Genomic DNA, 20609 nt, shown 5'->3' with positions numbered 1-20609 from the left:
AACATGGGAGTGTGGACAGCATTTGGGACTGCAGCAGTCCTACTATCTGATCCCTGATGTCACAGGTCCCCAGTGGTAGTGACAACTTCAGTGGGGTTTTCTCCAGTGACTACTGTTGTATGGTTGAATGTTACTCTTCACTGCAGCATTTAAGTTTGACATCTTGCTTTCCTAAAAATTCTATTAACTCCCTGATATCCTGAAATAAATTACTTTCTGCTTTAAATTTGTTAGAGTAGATTCTGTTTTCTGCTCTAAGAATCCTGACATAGCAGGACAGTGGAATGAACAGACGTGTATTTTTTTTAAACCTCCAGTATCAAAGTGCCAATATATTCACTACAGGTGGCATAGAGATCTATACCTATATTCATGTATATATTTCTGAAGTAGTTCTGAAAGGACTATTAGATGACAGATTATTGTTCCTGGTTTTTAGCACAGAAAATAGGGCTCTATGATCTGCTCTTGTATTTGAAGATTTCGTTAAGTTTTATTTACGTAATCTCTACACCCAGCAAGGGGCTCGAATTCATGACCCCAAGATAAGAGTTGCATGCTCTACCAACTGAGCCAGCCAGGCGCTCCTGCTCTTGTATTTAAAATGAACTTTATTGTGTACGGAGAGACACTGATACCTAGAAAGCTTTTCTTTATCCACTAATTTTTAATGTTTTATGTCACTGCTCTTTCCTAAAATACATATACTCCCCAAAGACAGTATTTATCATTACTTGAGCAGCTGTCATTTATCTTTTGGGTCACTGGCCCCTTTGGGAATCTAATAAAAGCTTGTGGATACTTCAGCTCCAAATATACATACAAATATTTCCTGATAATTCTACATACAATAACAGGAATTTTAAATATATAGACAACTTTCCCCTCCCCTTACTCTCTTGAAGTTCATTCACTAACTGAAGGTCAAAAACTCCTGCTCTAAAATCATAGAAGTAGTTTCCAAAGCCAGTATTTGATATTTCCTAGGATAAAGGGAAATTCAGTTTAAAACCACACTGTTAAAATAAATAATAATAAAATAAAACCATACTGTTTTTTAGAGAAGTAATTTGCTATATTTCCCACAATCAGAAGTTTAAAAATAGTTGTTTTTTAAAATTAGGAAATGATAAACAATTATTTCCTTCTCCGCACCACATTTATACTTACCATGTTTTGGGCTGAGAATGGGAAATGGATCTCCCAGTTTCCAGAAGAAGTACATGAAGGTCAGCCACAGGAGACAGGAGAAGAGCAGACGCTGTTTATGTACTAGGAAAGAGGAGAAGGACAGTAAGGTAAAACAGATCTATGTTAAAGAGCTTGTTCTACTTACAGATAGGGAATCATACTAATATTTGGCTGGCTTGTTCACTTGACAAATGAGTGATGGAATAAAAGTTTTTAGAGAAAGCATCCTAATCACTGTAAGAGGAATTTGGCTGAAATTAAGATGAGGGTTAAGGGAGATACTATAGTGGAAATAGAAATACAGCTGTTGCAGCACAAATTGTCTAATCAGTCAACATTGATTTTGCACCAAACTTCTTAAGATGCTGTATGCGAGGCATCCGTAAACAACAGTCGCTACTGAAAGTAACGTAGAAATGAAGCTCTCCACAGCCTCAATCCCCACAAATCCTTATCTCAATCTATGTGCTGACATGAGAGGGTAAAATACTCACGTTTACAAATACTCACATAGTCGGATGTTGCTCACAATAAAATAGCCAATGTAAAAAGGCACCATGAAAACCAGGATCAGAAGGATTACACACAGGTTCATTTTCCAGTGAAAATAACGGGAACTGAAATAAATATTAAAGAATATCACTAGAAGGGGAAGAAGGCAGCAACTTTCATTCTCTTTAGTCTTAAAGATTTCTTACTCGGAACTCAATACTGAATATATCCCATCCACTTAGTCAAGTAGGCTGTTACTGTCTGCTTCTTTATAGAGGTTAAAGAATATATTATAGAGTCCTGAAAAGTATATATGAACATCCTAACTTTCTAAAAATTTTACTTATTTAAATGAGCATGGAAATGATCTAGTTATATTCATAGGCAGTGTATAATAACATATCAACATATACTATTACTGGTAGAATATGACTATTGTTTCATTTATCACTGGAAGTCTCATAATTAAAAGAAAATAAATGTCAATAGTAATCGCTATAAATAGTAACGTGCTATAAAGACTTAAATATTTCTTTTGCATCTTCAATATAAACATTTGATCTGCATGACTACTTTTATAAATGCTTATGAACTGTATTTTGTGAATTGATTAAAATATTTTTAGGACTTTTATTTTTGATGCTATGGCTTTTATTCCCATGACTTATGCATTCCATAACTAGAAGCCGGTATCTCCCACTCCCCTTCACCAATTTTGTCCAACCCCGGACCGTGGACGTTTTTTTAAAATAACAATTTTATTGAGATAGAATCCACCCATTTAAGGTGTACAATTCAATGGTTTTTGCATATTCATAAAGTTGTACAACCATCATAATACATTTTAGGACATTTTTCATCACTCCATAGTGAAACTGTTCCCATTCGCTCTCCTTTTCTCCTCACTGCCCCAGTCCTGGGAAACCCCCAATCTACTGTCTCTATGGATTTGCCTATACATGTCATCTTATGTCTGGCTTCTTCCACTTAGCATAATGTTTTCAAGGTACTTCATTCTTATTTATAGCTAAATAATGTTCATTCAATTGTATAGATATGCCACATTTTGTTTATCCATTCGTTAGTTGCTGGACATTTGGATTGTTTCACTTTTAAGCTATTATAAACAGTGATGCTAGGAACACTTGGGTATGAACTTTTGTGTGGACATGTTTCATTTCTCTTTAGGTATGTACCCAGGAGTGGAATTGCTCGGTCATATAATAACTATTTAATTTTTTGAGGACTGCTGCTATTTCCCAGTGGCTGCACCAGTTTACATTCTCCCCAGTAGTATAGGAAGGTTCCAAATTCTGCACTGTCTTGCTCACACTTGTTACTGTCTTTGATTATAGCCATCTTCATGGGTGTCAAGTGGTAACTTACAATGATTTTGACTGCCATTTCCCTTCAAACGACTGATGATGCTGAGCATCTTTTCATATGCTTATTGGCATACATGTATCTTATTTGGAGGAATGCCTAGTTAGATCCTTTACCCACTTTTCAATGTGTTGTCTTTTTATTGTTGAACTAGTAAGAGTTCTTCATATATACTAGATAGATGTCTCTTATCAGGTAAGTAATTTACAAAAATGTTTTCCCATTCTTGGGGAATCTGTTCACTTTCTTGTTCGTGTCTTTTGTATTTGCTAATTTTAAACTTACACTTGGGCCTTGTTTCAAAAAGTTAAGTGGTTAAGTGGCTTATGAAGATATATAAAATATAGGATAATAAAATAAACTGTAAGAAAGTAGGAAAAGAAAGGAAAAACAAGGGAAAAGAGAGGTATAAAAGAAGGCCAGGGCTGATGAGTAGTATTACGAAAATGCACACCACAGAGCTCTAGAAACATGGTATCAATGGATCAAAAATTTAGCTTGAAGTCTCTAATGGTTGATGTGAAATAGAAAATTTGATCAGTTAAGTAAATGACAGTGTTATAGGAAACCAACTGCTTCAAGGAAGTATAATTATTACTGATTTACTATTACTGAAGTATACCAAGACAATGAAATTACTCTAAAGATTTCCTAAAGAAGAAATGTGAAGGCAGTTAACAAGGTCTTCAACAACATCCTTTAAAGAGAAACATCAAAATGAGTTTCAGAGGGTGGTTTTTTACTGTTCCCCCCAATACAGGTGAAAGCCATTATAAAACAAAGAGCTATTCATTAAAAGCTGTGCTACAAAAAGCCAATACCATTTAGTCTAGATCTATTGACAGCCTTTTATTTCTCTGGATTAACCCACTTTAGAGCATCTAGAGAAACAAATAAGCTACACATTTTCTAGGCAACTGTACTTAGTATTTCAGCAAAATTTCTAAAAGATATTGGGCGGTGGTGGGTTTGAAATGACAAGTGTGACCCATATTGCCAATTAAAAATGAACACGTATTTTAACTTTTTTTTTTAAGCTGAAGGTAAATGACATTCTCTTGAGAAAATTAAGGATCCTAACAAGATTATATATCTAAGTAGGAGGCCACAGGATTTCTGCTCAGAGGTGTCAAACTGCTCAGAAGTATCCTAACTCTTTGTTAGGACCAAGATTCTTTTTTGAGAACTATTCTGAATGAAGTCAGTGCACCAAAATAACACATGATCAAGGTCCATATTTCTGTTACATAGTAGGGCCAAGTGTTAGTATAAAAGAAATAGGTGCAACTGAATGTGTCTCAGTCTATACAAACCCAACCCCCCCCAAAACAACAAGATTTTAGTAATGCAACTTCCTATATTCTTTAAGGTTAACTATTTAAGAAATAAATATCAAAGTAACTGAGTGATGTGTCTTACTCTATGGATTAATTATAAAGGAGTTAAAAGGGGGGGACTTCATCTACCAAAAACAATTTTGGTTGTAGAATATTTGAGGCATACTCTTTTCTTTTCATACTTAGAGGATGGCAAACTATGGCTTGCCAGATACCTGCATTCATTCATTTATTTAGACACTTGCTTTTATAAGTGACATTTTATTGGAACACAGACACACCCATTTGTTTATACATCGGCTTTGGCTGGCTTTCACTCTACAACAGCACAGCTGAGTAATTGTGATGGAAACCATATAATCTACAAAGCCTAAAATGTTTATTATCTGGCCCTTTACAGAATGACTTGCTGACCTCTGGGTAGAGAGCAGTGGAAGTTCCTGGTTGTGATTAATAATTTGTAATTAGTAAGTAAAAGAACACTTGTCTATTCTTGACAGTCATAGGATCTATATCCTGCTCATCCAAAAAAGGTTTGGATTATTAAAGAACTAGTTAAAGTAAGCGTCAGGATACATTCTTGTTTTATCATACTACAAATTCTTGATTTATCAAGAGACATTAATTATCAACTCTGATTCTCAAAGGAATCTGAGAACACCATCTCTCTATAAGTCTCAAGTATCAGGAGTCTGGAACAAGTTATACAGCTCAGTTCAGCACTGATTCCTGATTACAGAGTCAAATGCCACTTTATTAAAAGATTTTTCTATACAGAGATAAAAAATTACAAAAGTCAACATAGAATAGCTGATGCACTCTACACACAAACAATGGTCTAAAAGAACTCAAGCTTGTAGTTAACAAGCAAGAAATATTTTGGACAGGCTGTCTAATAAACAGGCCTGTTATTTGGAGGGGAATAGGAGTTGCTTTTAAAAAATGCTTTAAAGAAGACTAAGTTCAATCAGACTCGACCACACCTGTGAAATCAACAAAGGTAATTTAAGTGAAAGCTGGAGTTCAGACTTCAGAGAAGCCCATTCATAACTAAATCTGAGCAATTCTCATCTTTTCAGGTAGAGATTTTTTTCATTAGCACAACAATATGAAGGGCCATTAGCAGGATTCAAAGAGCAGCCTGAGAAGAATAAAACTTCTGGGTGAAGCCTGGGACCTAGGTTCTCACAGCTTCATTCTCAATTAGGCCTCTCAATTAGCTCTCATTAGAGCTGAAGGTCAGACTTTTTTTTTTCTTTTCTCTTATTTCACAATTGGTGTCAAACCAGTTACTAGATGATTGGGATCCATACTTGCTATGATTTTTACAGTGACTGAGACTAAACTAACTACACGGTGGATTTTTTTAGCTATGGAATTCAGGTAAGTCTTCCATCTCATCACACAGTTCTCTCCATGAGAAGGGCTGATTAGTACTCACTCACCTGCTGTTCAATACTTTTAAGATTTCAAAGATGATGAGCTCAAACATGGTACAAGAGAATGCAAAGGTCACAGAGAAGATCACCTGTACCACATACTGACGAACCTATTAAAAGTCAAATAGAGAATACAAGTCATTTCCTTGCGTGAAGTATTGAATTAATAATCTGGTCACAAGTTGGAAAACTTAATGAAAAAATTCTCAAGTCATTGGAAACAGGGCTATAATAGCAACTTGCTTGGAGCTAAAGAAATAGATGGAAGTAGGTAGTATTTCTAAATCATGGGCACTATTCCCATCATCCTCTTGTGGATGGAGAATTTAAAGCACAGCCTGAAGTGACAGGGCGAGAAGCAGCACTTAGAATTCCTGATGTGCACTGACTTAAAAAAGATCACACACACACACACACACACACACACACACACACACAGAGGTTAGTGCTAAAAGGGTTTCTTTTTTTTTTTTTTTTTTTTTTTTTTTTAAGATTTTATTTATTTATTTGACAGAGAGCAATCACAAGTAGATGGAGAGGCAGGCAGAGAGAGAGAGGGAAGCAGGCTCTCTGCTCAGCAGAGAGCCCGATGCGGGATTCGATCCCAGGACTCTGAGATCATGACCTGAGCCGAAGGCAGCGGCTTAACCCACTGAGCCACCCAGGCACCCCTAAAAGGGTTTCTTCAACACTCTTCAGACCTTGGACCAGTTCTGGAACCTGCCCTGGGAGGCCTTGAAGTATTGAGCAGAGCAGACTCTCTAGAATCCTGGGCTCTTTCAGACCACAAACCAAACTCCTTGGAAAGGTTTACTGGTGAACATCCTAGAAACGATCTAAAAGTAGTACACAACCATTGAGCTTATCACTAAATAAAGATTAATTAGGAGATGTCCAGTCTGGGCTGGTGTTTCTATGAACTTCTGGCTTAAGAACCAGATCAGCCTTAAGATTTTGGTATTAATTTAGGATGACTTAGGTTATTAACACTGAAGGTCATATACCCAAATGAATGGGAAGATTTATAAGACCCTGTAAATTAAATTATCTTCAAAAAAATAACTGTCTGCTGTTGTTCTTTATACTGATATTACTAAGGCATGTCAGTTTTGCTCCTGAGTTACATAGAGCCTGCCTTTATTTTTTATTTATTTATTTTTTAAAGTCAACTAATCATAGTCTCCAATTTAAGAATTATATAGTACTCATTTGGCTAAAACTTCCTACCTTGGAAGGGAACATGACCTTTCTTGGACAGAGGTATTTTTCTTGTCCATTTTATTTTTATTTATAAAGATTTATTTCAGAGAGAGAGAGCACACTTGCACAAGAGGAGAGAGAAACAAAATCTCAAGCTGCCTCCATGCTAAGTACAGAGCCCAACAGGGGGCTTGATTTCCTGACCCTAAGATCACAACCTGAGCCAACACCAAGAGTCGGATGCTTAATGGACTAAGCCACCATTCTTGCCCATTTTAAAACAATCTAGATTCATACAGTAGCAGTATAACCAAAATGAACTCTTCTTACCTCGTAGTCCTTAAACAGTTGGCGCATGAAGAAGAGCCACCCAAATCCGAAGAAAAGTATCTGGAGGAGAAGGAGATCAAATGTCAATATACATAATCTTTTGAGAAATGCCCAACACAGATTATTTTGAGATAAAAGTTCTGTTAACCAGACAATTAACTTGTTTCCAAGATTAAAGACAAGATCCACTTATATAAGATCTATTTATTAAAACCCACAACACTGGGAGAAGGTTTAAAATGCTCGTCAATTTTTGAAATTATCCATGTTTTAGAACATTGTTTATGTTAGGCAAAAATAAAAGTATATTTTTTTTCCGGCAATTTGCGATTATCATTTTAGCTAGAGAACCTAGCAAGCAAAAAAGGAGCCAGTGAAACTTGCCTCTTATATTATATCCCTGTTTGCAAGTATTTAGAAAAACAAAACTTAATGGGAAAGGAGTTAAAATTAAAAAAAAAAAAAAGAGGAAAGTGGTAGAAAAACTGATTTTTTAAATGTACTTTCTTTCATGGAGCTTTCTTAGCTTCTCCACAATATGGTTTCCCTAACAATGTAAAGCCAAGAGATTGCAGGATCCCACTTCATCAGTTTTGGTTCAAGCTGGCATCAGATGGTAGGCACATGACAGCACTGTTCAGTGTTCTAAAAACTGTTTTTTTTTTTAATTGGTGAGCAGAACCTTCTCTGTATACACACACACACACACACTCTGACACAGCTCCTCTTTTTTTCTTTTTTGTTTTAAACAGTTTTGTCTTATTTTTAAAGTCATCTCTACACCCTTTGTAAGGCTCGAACTCACCACCTAGAGATCAAGAGTCAGATGCTCTATCAACTTTGCCAACCAGGTGCCCCATAACTCCTCTTTTCTTCTGCTGGGAACGTTAAGAATAAAATTCTTTAATGCCTCCCACGAACTTTAGGAGGAAGCATAAACTCTTGAGCATGGTTTAGAAGACTCTTCCAGCTTCTTGTGTCCCTCATGTTCACCAAATTCATATTTTCAGCCATGGAACTGCCTATGGTTCTTTAGACACAATATTCTTTCCTTCCTATAAAGACTTCTATGCACATTGTCCTTTGACAGGAACTTCTCTCCAGTCCCTATAAGTCTTAACTTAATTATTACTACCTCTGGAAGGCCGCCTTTGACCTCTCAAAGATGTATTGCTCTTTTTATATAATCCTATTCGATCTTGTATTTCCAAAGCGTTTGCCACACAGTTTTGTAATGTCTAATTTAAACACACTTTCTTAGATGTTAGCTCTGCGAGGACAAGGGTGTTTGAATACTAATCTGTATTCTCAGCACCCTGCACAATGCCTGGCACATGGTAGGCTTTCCATTAATGTTCGCTGAATAGGTAAATGGTCCAAGGTGAAAGATGGTTTGTTCTTAAGGAAGAGTCAACCTCAATTTTTTGGTGATAATTTATATGTGCTATGCTAAGTGCTGAGGATACAAAGATGAGTAAGATAGTCACCGCCCTCAAGGAACTTGAAGTGTAGTGGTGGAGACACTAAATAATTATAATGTCACAAGGGGCATACAATGGTAGAAATATATACATAATGTAAAATACGGGAAAAGGGAGATCAAACAGGTATGTAGAGAGATAGGATGCATTTAGGATGCATTAGGAATACCTTAGTTGAAGGAGGTTTTAATTGCACATGAAGCCTGTATCATGTGCAAATTTGAGGATTATATGTATTTTTCTAGAGAGAGGCTCTAAGGTATTTATCACACATTCGAAGGTTTCCACCACCCCTAAAATAGTAAAGAATTACTATCTTCATGGATGAAAGAGCAGTAGGTAGGAAAAAGACAGGGGATGGGGGTAGAAAGACCTGGCTTTCTTTGCAGGTAGGAAAGAACATGAGTACAAGCACAGAACTAAGAAACTGCATGATATCTACATGGGAGTATACTAGGAATATACAGGGGTATATACATGGTTTGGTGCTGCTGGAAGCTAAAATTTCGAGAAGGAAGTGGGTGAAAATGAGGCTTAGAGAGGAGGAGCAGGAGACCAACTCAGAGGCCTGAAGACCACTCTAAGGAGCTTGCAGTCTGTAGGTGATGAGTCATATTTTAGTAGGAAAAAGACACAGCCAGGTTTGTTCTATATGGACTATGGTGGCCATGTAGAAGATGCATTTGAAAGAAACAACACTGCAGAAAGATACCATACAGGTGGTTACTGTGGCTGTCCAGATGATAGATGCTAAAGGACTGAACTAAGACACTGGTGGCTGGAGAGGAGACAATAGGTTAAATCAGCAGGGAGGAGTCAAGCTTGACTAGTCTGGAATACATGATGAAGAGTGAGGCCACCCAATTTATACAAAGAATATTGGATAAAGAAAAGGTCTGGGAACTAGGATGGGAGATTAAGAGAAGAGTTCAATTTAAGATGTGCTAAGTGCCTAAGGGCCATCCACATCAACATAAAAGAGATTATGAAGGCAGAACTCAGATACACCTTAGAGTTGAAACCACTGAAGTACGTGAGATCACCCAGGAATAGTATGTACAGTGAGAAAAACAATATGGCAAGAAAACAGTGGAGGGTAGGAATGGGAAGAACAGAGCAGGAAGGAGACAGAGAAGGAGTGGACAGAAAATAGACCCAGGAGAGGGTGGTATCCCGAAACCAACCTAATAGTCTGAATGAGTGTTAATTGAAGCAGAGGGGCAATAAAACCAGGAATGAAAATTATTCAAAGGATTTGGTAACTTGGAAGTCAATGCTAACCTATGGAAACCAGTGAATACTGAAATGGAGGCAGGAAACAAATTGCAGGTGGGCTGAGGGTGAAAAGGGTAAGGCAACAGAGACAATAAACACAAATTAATCTAGGGAGAGCCAAGACAGAAATACCGACAGCACTTTTCACAAACAAGAACAATACTAAAATCTTACAAAAGACCCTGAATAGCCAAAGCAATCTTGAGAAAGAACAAAGCTAGAGATATCACACTCCCAGTTTTCAAGATACACTACAGAGCTGTAGTAATCTAAACAGTATGGTACTGATACAACCAACTGAGCCACCCAGGCGTCCCCAGTATGGTACTGATACAAAAATAGACATATAGAACAATGGAATAGAATAGATATCCCGGAAATAAACTCTAGTTTACATGACCAATTAATCTATGACACAGGAGGCAAGGATATACAGTGGGGAAAAGCCAGTCTCTTCAATAAGGGGTACTGGGAAAACTGGATAGCTATATGCAAAAGAATGAAACTGGATCACTTTCTTACACCCTACCAAAAATAAACTCAAATGGATTAAAGACTTAAATTTGAGACCTGAGACTATAAAACCCCTAGAAGAAAATACAGGCAGTAATCTCTTTGACATTGGCCTTAGCAACATTAATCTAGATAGGTCTCTTCAGGCAAGGGAAACAAAAGCAAAAGTAAACAATTGGGGGGCACCTAGGTGGTTCAGTTGGTTGAGTATCTGAATCTTGGTTTCCACTTAGGTCATGATCTCAGGGTCATAGGATCAAGCCCTGTTTTGGGCTCTGTGCTCAGCATGGAGTCAGCCTGAGATTCTTTCTCTTTCCCTTTGCCCCTCTCCTTACTCTCGCTTCCTCTCTCTCTAAAAATATATAAATAAAATCTTAAAAACAATACAAAACAAAAACTACTGGGACCATATCAAAAAAAGCTTTTGCACAGCAAAGGAAAAAGACAACCTACTTAATGGGAGCAGATATTTGCAAATGATCTATCCAATAGCTAATATCCAAAATATACAAAGAATTTATTCAACTCAACAACCAAAAGACAAAAATTCCAATTGAAAATGGGCAGAAGACCTGAACAAACATTTTTCCAAAGAAGACAAACAGATGGCCAAAAGACACATGAAAAGATGCTCAGCATCACTAATCACCAGGGAAATGCAAATTAAAATCACAATGAGATATCACCTTATACCGATAAGAATGGCTACTATTAAAAAGACAAGAAATAACAAGTGATGGCAAAGATGTGGAGGAAAAGGAATCCTTGCGCAATGCTGGTAGGAATGCAAACTGGTGTAGCTACTGTGGAAAACAGTATCGAGGTTCCTCAAAAATTAAAAACAAACACACTAATTGGCAAAGATATATGCACCCTTGTGTTTACTGCAGCATATTTGCAAAAGCCAAGGTATAGAAGTAACCTAAGGATCCATATGAGGATGAGAAAGATACCGTGTTTGTGTACATGTGTACACACACACACACACACAGGAAAATACAGCCATAAAAATGGATGAGATCTTGACATTTGAAGAACATAGATGGACCTGGGGGTATTATGCTAAGTGAAATTAAGTCATGAGAAAGACAAATAACATGTGTTTTCATTTATATGTGGAATCTAAAAAACAAAACAAACAAACACAAAGCAGAAACAGACCCATAAATGCAGAGAACTTATGGTTGCCAGAGAGGAGGGAGTGGGGGGATGGGCAGAATGGGTGAAGGGGAGTGGAAGATACAGGCTTCCAGTTATGGAATGAACATCACAGGGATAAAGATACAACCTAGAGAATATAGCATTGTATGGTGACAAATGGTAGCTACACTCGTGGGGAGCACAGGGTAACTCAGAAGACTGGTGGATGACCAAGTACTATTTGGTACACCTCAAACTAATGTAACTTTGTGTATCAACTATACTTTAATTAAAAAACAAAACAAAAAATTGTTTAAAAAGTATGAAAAAGAGGAAACATTAGATAGCAGCCTAGAGAAGGAGGTGGGGAAAAGAAAGTTTATAGGCCTTGGGGAAGAAGTAGTAGAGTAAGGGGCAGGTGAACACATGTGAGAAGGAATCTACACTACATATTTTGGATGTATTCAAATATTTCATATTTCACAATAAAGTCTTTTTAATTTTGTTATTCATTTTTCACATTTCATTATGTCCTTTTAAATCAGTGCCCCACTTTATTTTCAGTGAGTTTATATTTTACATAAAATTGCCTTAAGACCAGTTAGTTCTGTAGCAAAAATACTTGAGGCAAAGGTGTTTACAAGGAAAGCTAATCGACAGTGTTAATAATTTACTATGATTAGCAGCAACTAACATTTATTGACCATTTACTATATTCCAGGAACTCTAAGTACTTAGCACTGTAATCTCATTAAATCCTAAAAACCTGAAGTATGTGTGATTATCCTCACTTCAGAGAAAGCTGAGGTTTATAGAAGTTAATTCATTTATAGTAATTGTCAAAATCAGGATCAAATCTGAAGTTTGTATGGCTGATTTCAAAGCTTGTGCTTTTAAGCACTTTATAATAAGCTGCGCTAATATCAAAGGTACAGGTGGAGAGGATGACCTTAAGAAGGGGTAAGGGGCACTTTATTTTCTGATATGGGAGGAAGGCAGTTGGGATGGTTGTAGACATACATAATGGCTTAGATTAAGACCTAGGGCATAGAAGGAAATTATATCTTTTGTCCTCACTTTTACTGATACAGGAGGCAAGGTTACCTGCTAAGAGTTTTAAGAAATGAGGAGGGAAAGGGAGGCTTTGAGGACAGTGATAGAGATTCAGAGAAATTAGGAGGGGAATGACACAAACAGCTGACCATTTCAAGAAAAATAAATAAAGTCTGAAATATATATTTAGTTAATTTTATTTAAGTAGGCTCCATGCCTAGCATGGGGCTCAAACTTATGACCCTGAGATCAAGAGATGCATGCTCTACAGACTTCATTTAAACTAAACCTTTCAGTTCATATAAAACAGGAAAAATGAGGAAGAGGGGTTTCTAACATAACTACATCTCTATTTACTTAATATTTACTAGGCTTCCATGTATCAGCAGCTGATTTAGATGCTGGGGAATACTGCAGAGAATAAGAAAGAATAACCTGGACCTCATGAAGTTTACAAATAGCAGACACAAATAATAGTGATAGAGGCTAAGAAGAAAATAAAACAGGAAAATGGGATTGAAGGTGGCTAGGATGGGTGCTACTGTGATGGGGGTAGGGAGTCAAAACAAGCCTCTCTAAAGTGATATTTTTACTGATACCAAAACAATGATGAAGGAGCTACATAAAAATTAAGGTCAGAGAACAGTCCACACAAATGATTCTTTGGGTCTTAGTTCCTCACTTGTAAAGAGCATTAAATATTTAATATTGCATGTGAATTCATGTGTGAAAGTTAAAGTACTGTATAATGTAAAAAGATATGAAGGCCACTTTCTTGCTTTAACTTATTATGTCTGTGTTAAAAATCTTAAGATGCTACAATATAATGCCAATTTCCTCACCCACATTCTTTTTTAAAAATTGAGTTAAAAAAAAAAAGCTACTGAAATATTGTCATTTTTCCTAAGTCAGTAGTAGGGCTGAAACCTGAATTGTCACGAAGGGCAATTAGGCTTAGAAAAATTAGAAAAGCTTAAGAAAGTTAGAAAAATAAGAGAATTACGTGTCCAGATTTTTGTGTTAATAAATTTGAATATTATGCAGCCAACAAAAACAATTATGAAAATGATATAAAGGATGGTAAATTTTAAAAGTTATCTTATTAGAGTGTCCCTTGTTTCATATTTTCTAAAATGTTGTATTTAAAGTTTTTCAAGAGCCAAGGACAGTGCTCTGTTTCAAAGACAGAAACATTAGGATGAAGGACTACGGAAACTGGATCAAAGATTTAGTTTAATTTAAACCCTCAAAACTGTTTCTGTCATTTGCCACTTGAAATATACTCTAAACTATTGGGGAAATTAGGAAGTAAAAATCAATAATTAGATAGTCTTAGCTTCTACAAGTATTAACAGTTGGCCAGCCAATACCTGTGTTTAGTACTTGTACTTAATGGCAAGGGGATAAGACTTGGACAAAACAGGACCTCAAAAAATAAATACATAAATATCAGAGTTACGATAAATGCTATGAAGAAAACAGAGTAGCTGAACGAATGAAAGCTGATAAAAGCAAGAGGCTTCCACTCTATCGTCCAGCAATGGCACTACTAGGTATTTACCTAAAGGATACAAACATAGTAATCGGAAGGGCAAAAATAAGTCATTCAGAGGAAGACAATTATCATATGATTTCACTCATATGTGGAATTTAAGAAAGACAACAGAGGATCATAGGGGAAGGGCAGAAAAAAGTAAAGTAAGATGAAATTAGAGAGGGAAACAAATCATAAGAGACTCTTAACTATACGAAATAAACAAGGTTGCTGGAGGGAAGGTAGCTGTGTAATCAGCATTAAGGAGGGCACCTTCGATAAGCAGTTGGGTGTTATATGCTACTGATGAATTACTAAACTCTGAAACTAACACCTATATGTTAATTAATTGAATTTAAATTTTAAAAAAGCAAGACACTTCCTAGACATAATTTGTACAGAACAAGGAATTAGTGTTTATTTAGGTTTGTACCCGCAGAGTTTTTATAAAATGGTCGATAAAAGCCTGCGGACTGTGCTAATTAATGAAGGTGACCAATGGGTAAAAAAGGGAGGGTTAAGAAAAAGATCCGAAGCAGAAAGAGTGTTAAAGGATGAGGTATTGGTGCACAAACCAAACCTTAAGTACTTTTAAGGTCTCTGAGCTGACCACGGCAAATTCCTGCAAATGGGGATTCAGGATTTGACAACTAACAAGCAAGGTCCCCACGTGTCCCCAGGAGCCAGCTCCCATTGGCCTGCTCCGTACTCCGCGCGCGGAACCACACTCTTCCCGGATCCATGGGAGAGAGGCGCAGGCCAGAAGCTTTGGGGGCTTTGGGGACCGCTCTTTTCTCCCGGCCCCCGCGCTGAGCGCTGAGGCCGTGTGATTCTCTCCAAAAGTGGACGAGAGAGAGGTGGGGGAGCGGACGGCCGCAGGGCGCCTTCCCACTATGAGGCTAAGGAAATCGGACTCCGCAAATCCCACACTCTCCCCCAGCTCTGGGAACCGAAGAGGCAGGTACAGACGCAGGACGAGGACAGCGAGATTCTGGGCCAGCCAGCACCACTGAAACTCCGAGAAGACAATTCACGGAGGAGTGGCTGAGGGGGTCCCGGGGTGGGAGGCAATAGCTCACCTGAGAGGTAATCATGATGCTGGAGTCAATCAGGAAACTCATGGTGTAGGGAAGGCTCGTGCCTCCACTTTCCACTCCCTGTGACCGCAGCAAGCTCGGGCTACAAGCCCTTTCACAAAGGCGGCCTTCGCCCGGGTGACACCGCGGGGACCGCGACTAGCCAGCCCGACGCCATCAAGCTGCGCCCCAGTCAGCCAATCCGCGCCTCTAGCCAGTGCTTCCCGCCCTGGGCTAAGAGTGGGCGGGGCGGACGCGAGGCTCTTGGGAGGAGAGGCCCCGGGGGCGGGGTCAAGGACCGGAAGTTCTGGGGGTGTGGCTCAATTATGGATGTCCTGGCTAAAAGGGGCGGGATACAATTAAGTGGTTTGAAAATCCCAAAGCTGATGTAATGCAAGGTAGCATTTTATTTATGAGGCCAAAGATGGTGGGACCTGAGGTAATATCTTATTTTAAGTGGTAATTCCATTTTGTAGTGTAGTGGTCATGGTTAATAAGATGAAGTTAATGATTATAATGAGCTAGATAGACCATAACTGAGGTATTGTGTTTTAAATGTTGTTACTTACACTTGGCTACCCAAACAACTACTTAATTACAGGTAAGGAAGAGTGGAGAGGCAGATGATATTTTTAGCAAATATAGATAAACAAGTAAATTTCTGAGGTGATAACAAAAAAAAAGCACACCATCTCTAACAGGAGTGATAATCTCAGCGAACTTGGTAACAATCAGCCCACACCTGGAGTACTGCACTTTTTGTACCACACTTTCAGAGGCACAGAGATGTATTGGAGCATGCTCAGAGGTGAGCCACCAGATGAGGACAGATGGAAGAAACTGAAGTAAGGAGACTCAGGAACATGATAGCTATCTTTGTGTGAAAGAATGGGTAGAATTGATGCGGCCCCTGGAAATACATGTTAGACAAAGGACTGGAAGTTAAACGAAGCTAGATTTAACTCAAAACAAGGAATAATTCTTTAAGGGTCTGAAGATGAATTATTTTAGGAAATAGTCCCCCTCCCTTGGAGTTGCTCAAATATGGACTTCATCCATTTGATACTCATTTCATGAAGGCTTAATGCATTGCTTTGTGGCTTATCCTTTTTCCCTCAGGCTCTAGGTAATCCTGGAGTGCCTGTAGTCTCATAGCACTGGAAGGTGGCTTCGTATGAGGGCAATGACCCAGTGTGGGAGCTGCTATAGTCCGTACCTGGAAGCATAGCCTTGAGTGCACCTGGCATTGAGGACCTGAGTGTTTAGACTACTGCAGTCTGAGTAACTGATTTATTACACACTGATTTATTACACGCAATTTATTGGAATTGAACTCTGCCGTACTAAGCAGTCCAAACTACCTTTCAGATGTCCAATCCTTTATCCAGAAGGCTAGGAAGCCATGGAGGTAGCCCTACTATGGCAGAGTCAAGTCAAAGAACTTTGTGTCCTTGGCTACATCTATCAGGGAGGCAGGTAGATGACCAAACGGATGCTACTTGATGAATTAGAATTTCATCTAATTCATCTGAGATTCAAGGCTGTGTGATAATGCAGAATTCTGGGAGAGCATATCAAGGCTAAGAGTTCACCTTGGTGGCTTACTGGAATGCATGGTGGGGATCAGGGTCTCAGTGAACTTGGCAAAGCAGAGAAAGGCATGCCATCCCGCTGGGCCCAGCCCTGTGCAAAGCTCTGAATGGCACCATTCAGGATTTTCCCTACTGTAACACCTGTATCCAGGTCAAGGACAGGTCTTGGTGACCCAAAGAACTACTACCCTTGCTTTTGATTGCAGAATGTGACTAGAAACCTTCACACTAGATTTATGTCCAATTGATTCACCTCTCAAAGTACTGGGAGGGATGGCTGAAACTGAGAGCTATGAGTTCTTGCTTTTTTTGTCCTCACCTTTGCTTCTTTCCCCTTAGAGCTATTACCAATCCCCATGACCAACAATGGCCTTTGACAGGAAAGGAGATCTTTCCTCTCAATCCCTCCAGGCCAAGTGCACAAACCCTTCCCTTAAATCTCTGAATCCCAGCTGAGCCTAAGGTACAACATTTAACAATAGAACTTTGTGGGATGCCTGGGTGGCTCAGTTGGTTGAGCAGCTCCCTTGGGCTCAGGTCATGATCCCAGCATCCTGGGATTGAGTCCCACATGGGGCTCCTTGCTCAGCAGGGAGCCTGCTTCTCCCTCTGCCTCTGCCTGTGCTCGCTCTCTCTCCCTCTCTCTCTCTCTGATAAATAAATAAAATCTTTTTTAAAAAATAGAACTTTGCCAGACATATGTCACAAGACTATGGTAGTTATTATATCACATAGAATAATATTTATGATAGTGATAATAGCTAATATGTACCAAGTGCTTACTATGTGCCTATTCTTAGATCTTGACATGTATTAACTCATTAACTCCCTAACTTAGTCCCTGACTTGCCTCTATATGGCAGACATGGTTGTTTTGTTTCTTTTGGAAGCATATTGAGCACATTGGCACTTGTTGGAATGAGTTGAAATGAGAATGAGGCTCAGGGAGAGAAAGGAGTTCCTTCTTCTTTCTATTTCTTTTCTCATCCTAGAATCTTTCTCTTTTCAGGATTTGACATTGAAATATCCATTTTCTTCACAGGAAGCCTCGCCACCTATGGGGAGTATAGGATCCTATCCTATGTTCATAACTGGACTAGAAGGTGAAAGCATAACTATTTATTAGCAGTACACAAACATTATCAGGAGCTGTTTTCCTGTATTTCTAAATTTGTAGGATTATGTCTGTCTACTTGCAAATCAAGATTTGTCTAGATTTTTTCCCCTGGGACATAATCAGTTCCTTCCAATTTATGATTTCAGGTCTTTAATCAGACTTTCTAAGGAAGCTTTGTCCCATTAGATCTTTGATGTTTATGGTTCTCTTGTCCTGACTGTCTTTCAGGAGGACCCATATTTATGTTGGATTTCTATGGCCTTCACTCCATGTCTATTACCTCCTCTGTGATAATTTTCATGCCTTTGTTCCTCCTCTTGGCATTCTGGGAGACTTCCTGATGTCGTGATTCTTTAAAGTACTGCTTTTGCTTTATGTATTGCTAATTTTGCTCCTTATTCTTCAACTCTACTGAGTCTACTGAGACTTTGCTTACTAACTCTGCCAGCTTCTTTTCCAACTCAGTTTACTATCTTATTATCTTCTGTTTCATTTCTTGCTTTACAGAGTTCATTTTTTCTTTTAAATTCTTTGAGCTCACAAAACAGATTTTAAGCTTACTTATTTAAGCTTAAGTAAATATCTTTTGAAATTATGCTATTCTTTTATTTCTGGTGTCCACTGTTTGTTTTCTCCAGGTTGTTAACGGTCTCTTTGTTATTACTTTCCTTGTCTCTTACTCATCTGTAAAGATGAGCGTCTCATCTGTCTCAGTGTATGTGTGGAACCCAACTAGACACAGTAGTTAGCTCAACAGGACTTTTAAAAAGTCAAGAAGGGTCTTTGGCTACTGGATAAGTGAATAGCTAAAAATATTTAAAGGGAGGACAATTCGTATGCAACTCTAGAATAATAGAGTTGTCCTAGAATTATGGTTTCAGTCTGATACAATCATGAAAAAAGAAGTTGGAGAAAGTTGAAGTTCTGATCTGAGATACATTAGAGATGTCCATATTTGTCATAATGCCATAAGAATACCCCTTGTTGTGTCTGCCTTAAAGATGTGATTGAGGATTTGGGGGTCACATTATATTCTGTGGGTTTAGCTCACTTGCATTTATTTGATCTCATCCATTTTCTGTTGGTTTTATTAATCTAATTAAATTCTGGAGATTCCTTGGTCTTTCTTCCATCAATAGGTCCAGCCAGTGTAGGGATGATAACTGTAACAAGTGAAAAATGTAGAAAAATAGACCTGGAAAACCTGGATGAATTAGAAAAGCTGAACATTTTTCAGGAAAGCTGAGTGTTAGAGAAAGAGTAGCTGCAGGGAGGGGAAGCCCCTTGAAACTCTGTTCCCCGCCTAAGGAGACATCATCCATGGCTGAGGGCTTTCCTCATGGTTGCAACTGCCCAGCCACCTGGAATTAGCATTATAGTTACCATCTGTTCAAATCCTGCCCACTTCCAAGAGCATTTGGAGCAGATTAAAACACATATCCTATATACAATGAAATCATTAAAACAAAGAAAAAGGAACCATACTTGATGGCTTTACCTCAAATCCTCCTCACTAGTTCATTCTTTCCACAGGAGTTGGAGCAGTCTGAGGGAAAGTGGCTAATAAAATATGATGGAAGGAATGGTATGTGACTTCTAAGTTTTGATCATAAAAGACCTGGAAGCTTTTGCTTGATCTCTTGGATCACTTGTTCTAGGGGAAAGCAGCCACCAGCTCATGAGACCCTCAAGCAGACCCAAAAGCAACCAACCTGCCCATGCTAACTCACTAATCATGTAACCGTGTGAGTGAGTTGGTCCTACCACCCCAGCTGCAGGCCCTGTCAGTATCTTTCTGCAACCTCATGAGAGGCCCCAAGCTTCTCCAGAATTCCTGACCCACAGAAACTGTGAGAGATGATAAATGCTCATTGTTGTTTTAAGCCACTAAGTTCTGGAGTGATTTGTTATTCAGCAACAGTGAGCTAATACATCAATCTTACAGGTGTCATTTTTACTAAATATTTGCATGGCATAGCCTTGTAGCCTTTGATTTTCATTTCTTCTTCATTCACTGTTCAATTGGTAAGCCAAAGCAACAGATTTTAGGTTTTTGTTATAACCACATGAAACCTCAATTTCTATCAATAGATAATGTATTGCTAGATCCTGTAATGGATACATCTTGAGATCTCAGAGGACTAACACAATAGAGTTTATTTTTTATTTAATTAGAAATTCAAATGCCCAGTTAGAAATTGACAGGGATGGGAAGGCCCTCTGATCTACAGTCATTCAAAGACTGACTGCCATCTTCAACATATGGCTTCCAAGTTTGGTCTAGGGGATGACATCCAGCAATTCATATACTGCTCCCCTCATTCCTTTATTTATGACAAAGCAAAGCCTCTTTGCTTCCAAACCTGGAACCCCTGGGACCTTTAGGGAATCTCTTCCTCAAAAATATTCCTATGTAGTGTCAGCCTACAGTACATCCCTTTAGTGATGGGGAGTGC

At 38.4% G+C, this 20609-nt stretch overlaps 1 protein-coding gene across 3 annotated transcripts in view; it reads right to left on the bottom strand.

Moving 5' to 3' along the window:
• GPR89A (G protein-coupled receptor 89A) overlaps positions 1-15679 on the bottom strand; it is a 60287-nt gene extending 44608 nt beyond the window's left edge. The window contains exons 1-5 of one of the 3 annotated variants that reach the window (XM_059134980.1): positions 15448-15679; positions 7373-7432; positions 5849-5952; positions 1702-1808; positions 1171-1272 (exon numbers count right to left, since the gene is read on the bottom strand). In XM_059134980.1, coding sequence (XP_058990963.1) covers positions 1171-1272; positions 1702-1808; positions 5849-5952; positions 7373-7432; positions 15448-15489 — 415 coding nt within the window. In that variant the 5' untranslated portion in view covers positions 15490-15679. The remainder of the gene's footprint in view (positions 1-1170; positions 1273-1701; positions 1809-5848; positions 5953-7372; positions 7433-15447) is intronic. The other 2 variants (XM_059134978.1, XM_059134979.1) reach the window with 2 other exon arrangements.
• Between the last annotated feature and the right edge of the window lie 4930 nt (positions 15680-20609).

Source organism: Mustela lutreola, chromosome 10 (genome assembly GCF_030435805.1).
Source record: "Mustela lutreola isolate mMusLut2 chromosome 10, mMusLut2.pri, whole genome shotgun sequence".
NCBI classification, from domain to species: Eukaryota; Metazoa; Chordata; class Mammalia; order Carnivora; family Mustelidae; genus Mustela; species Mustela lutreola.
This window is presented reverse-complemented; position numbering and strand designations above follow the sequence as displayed.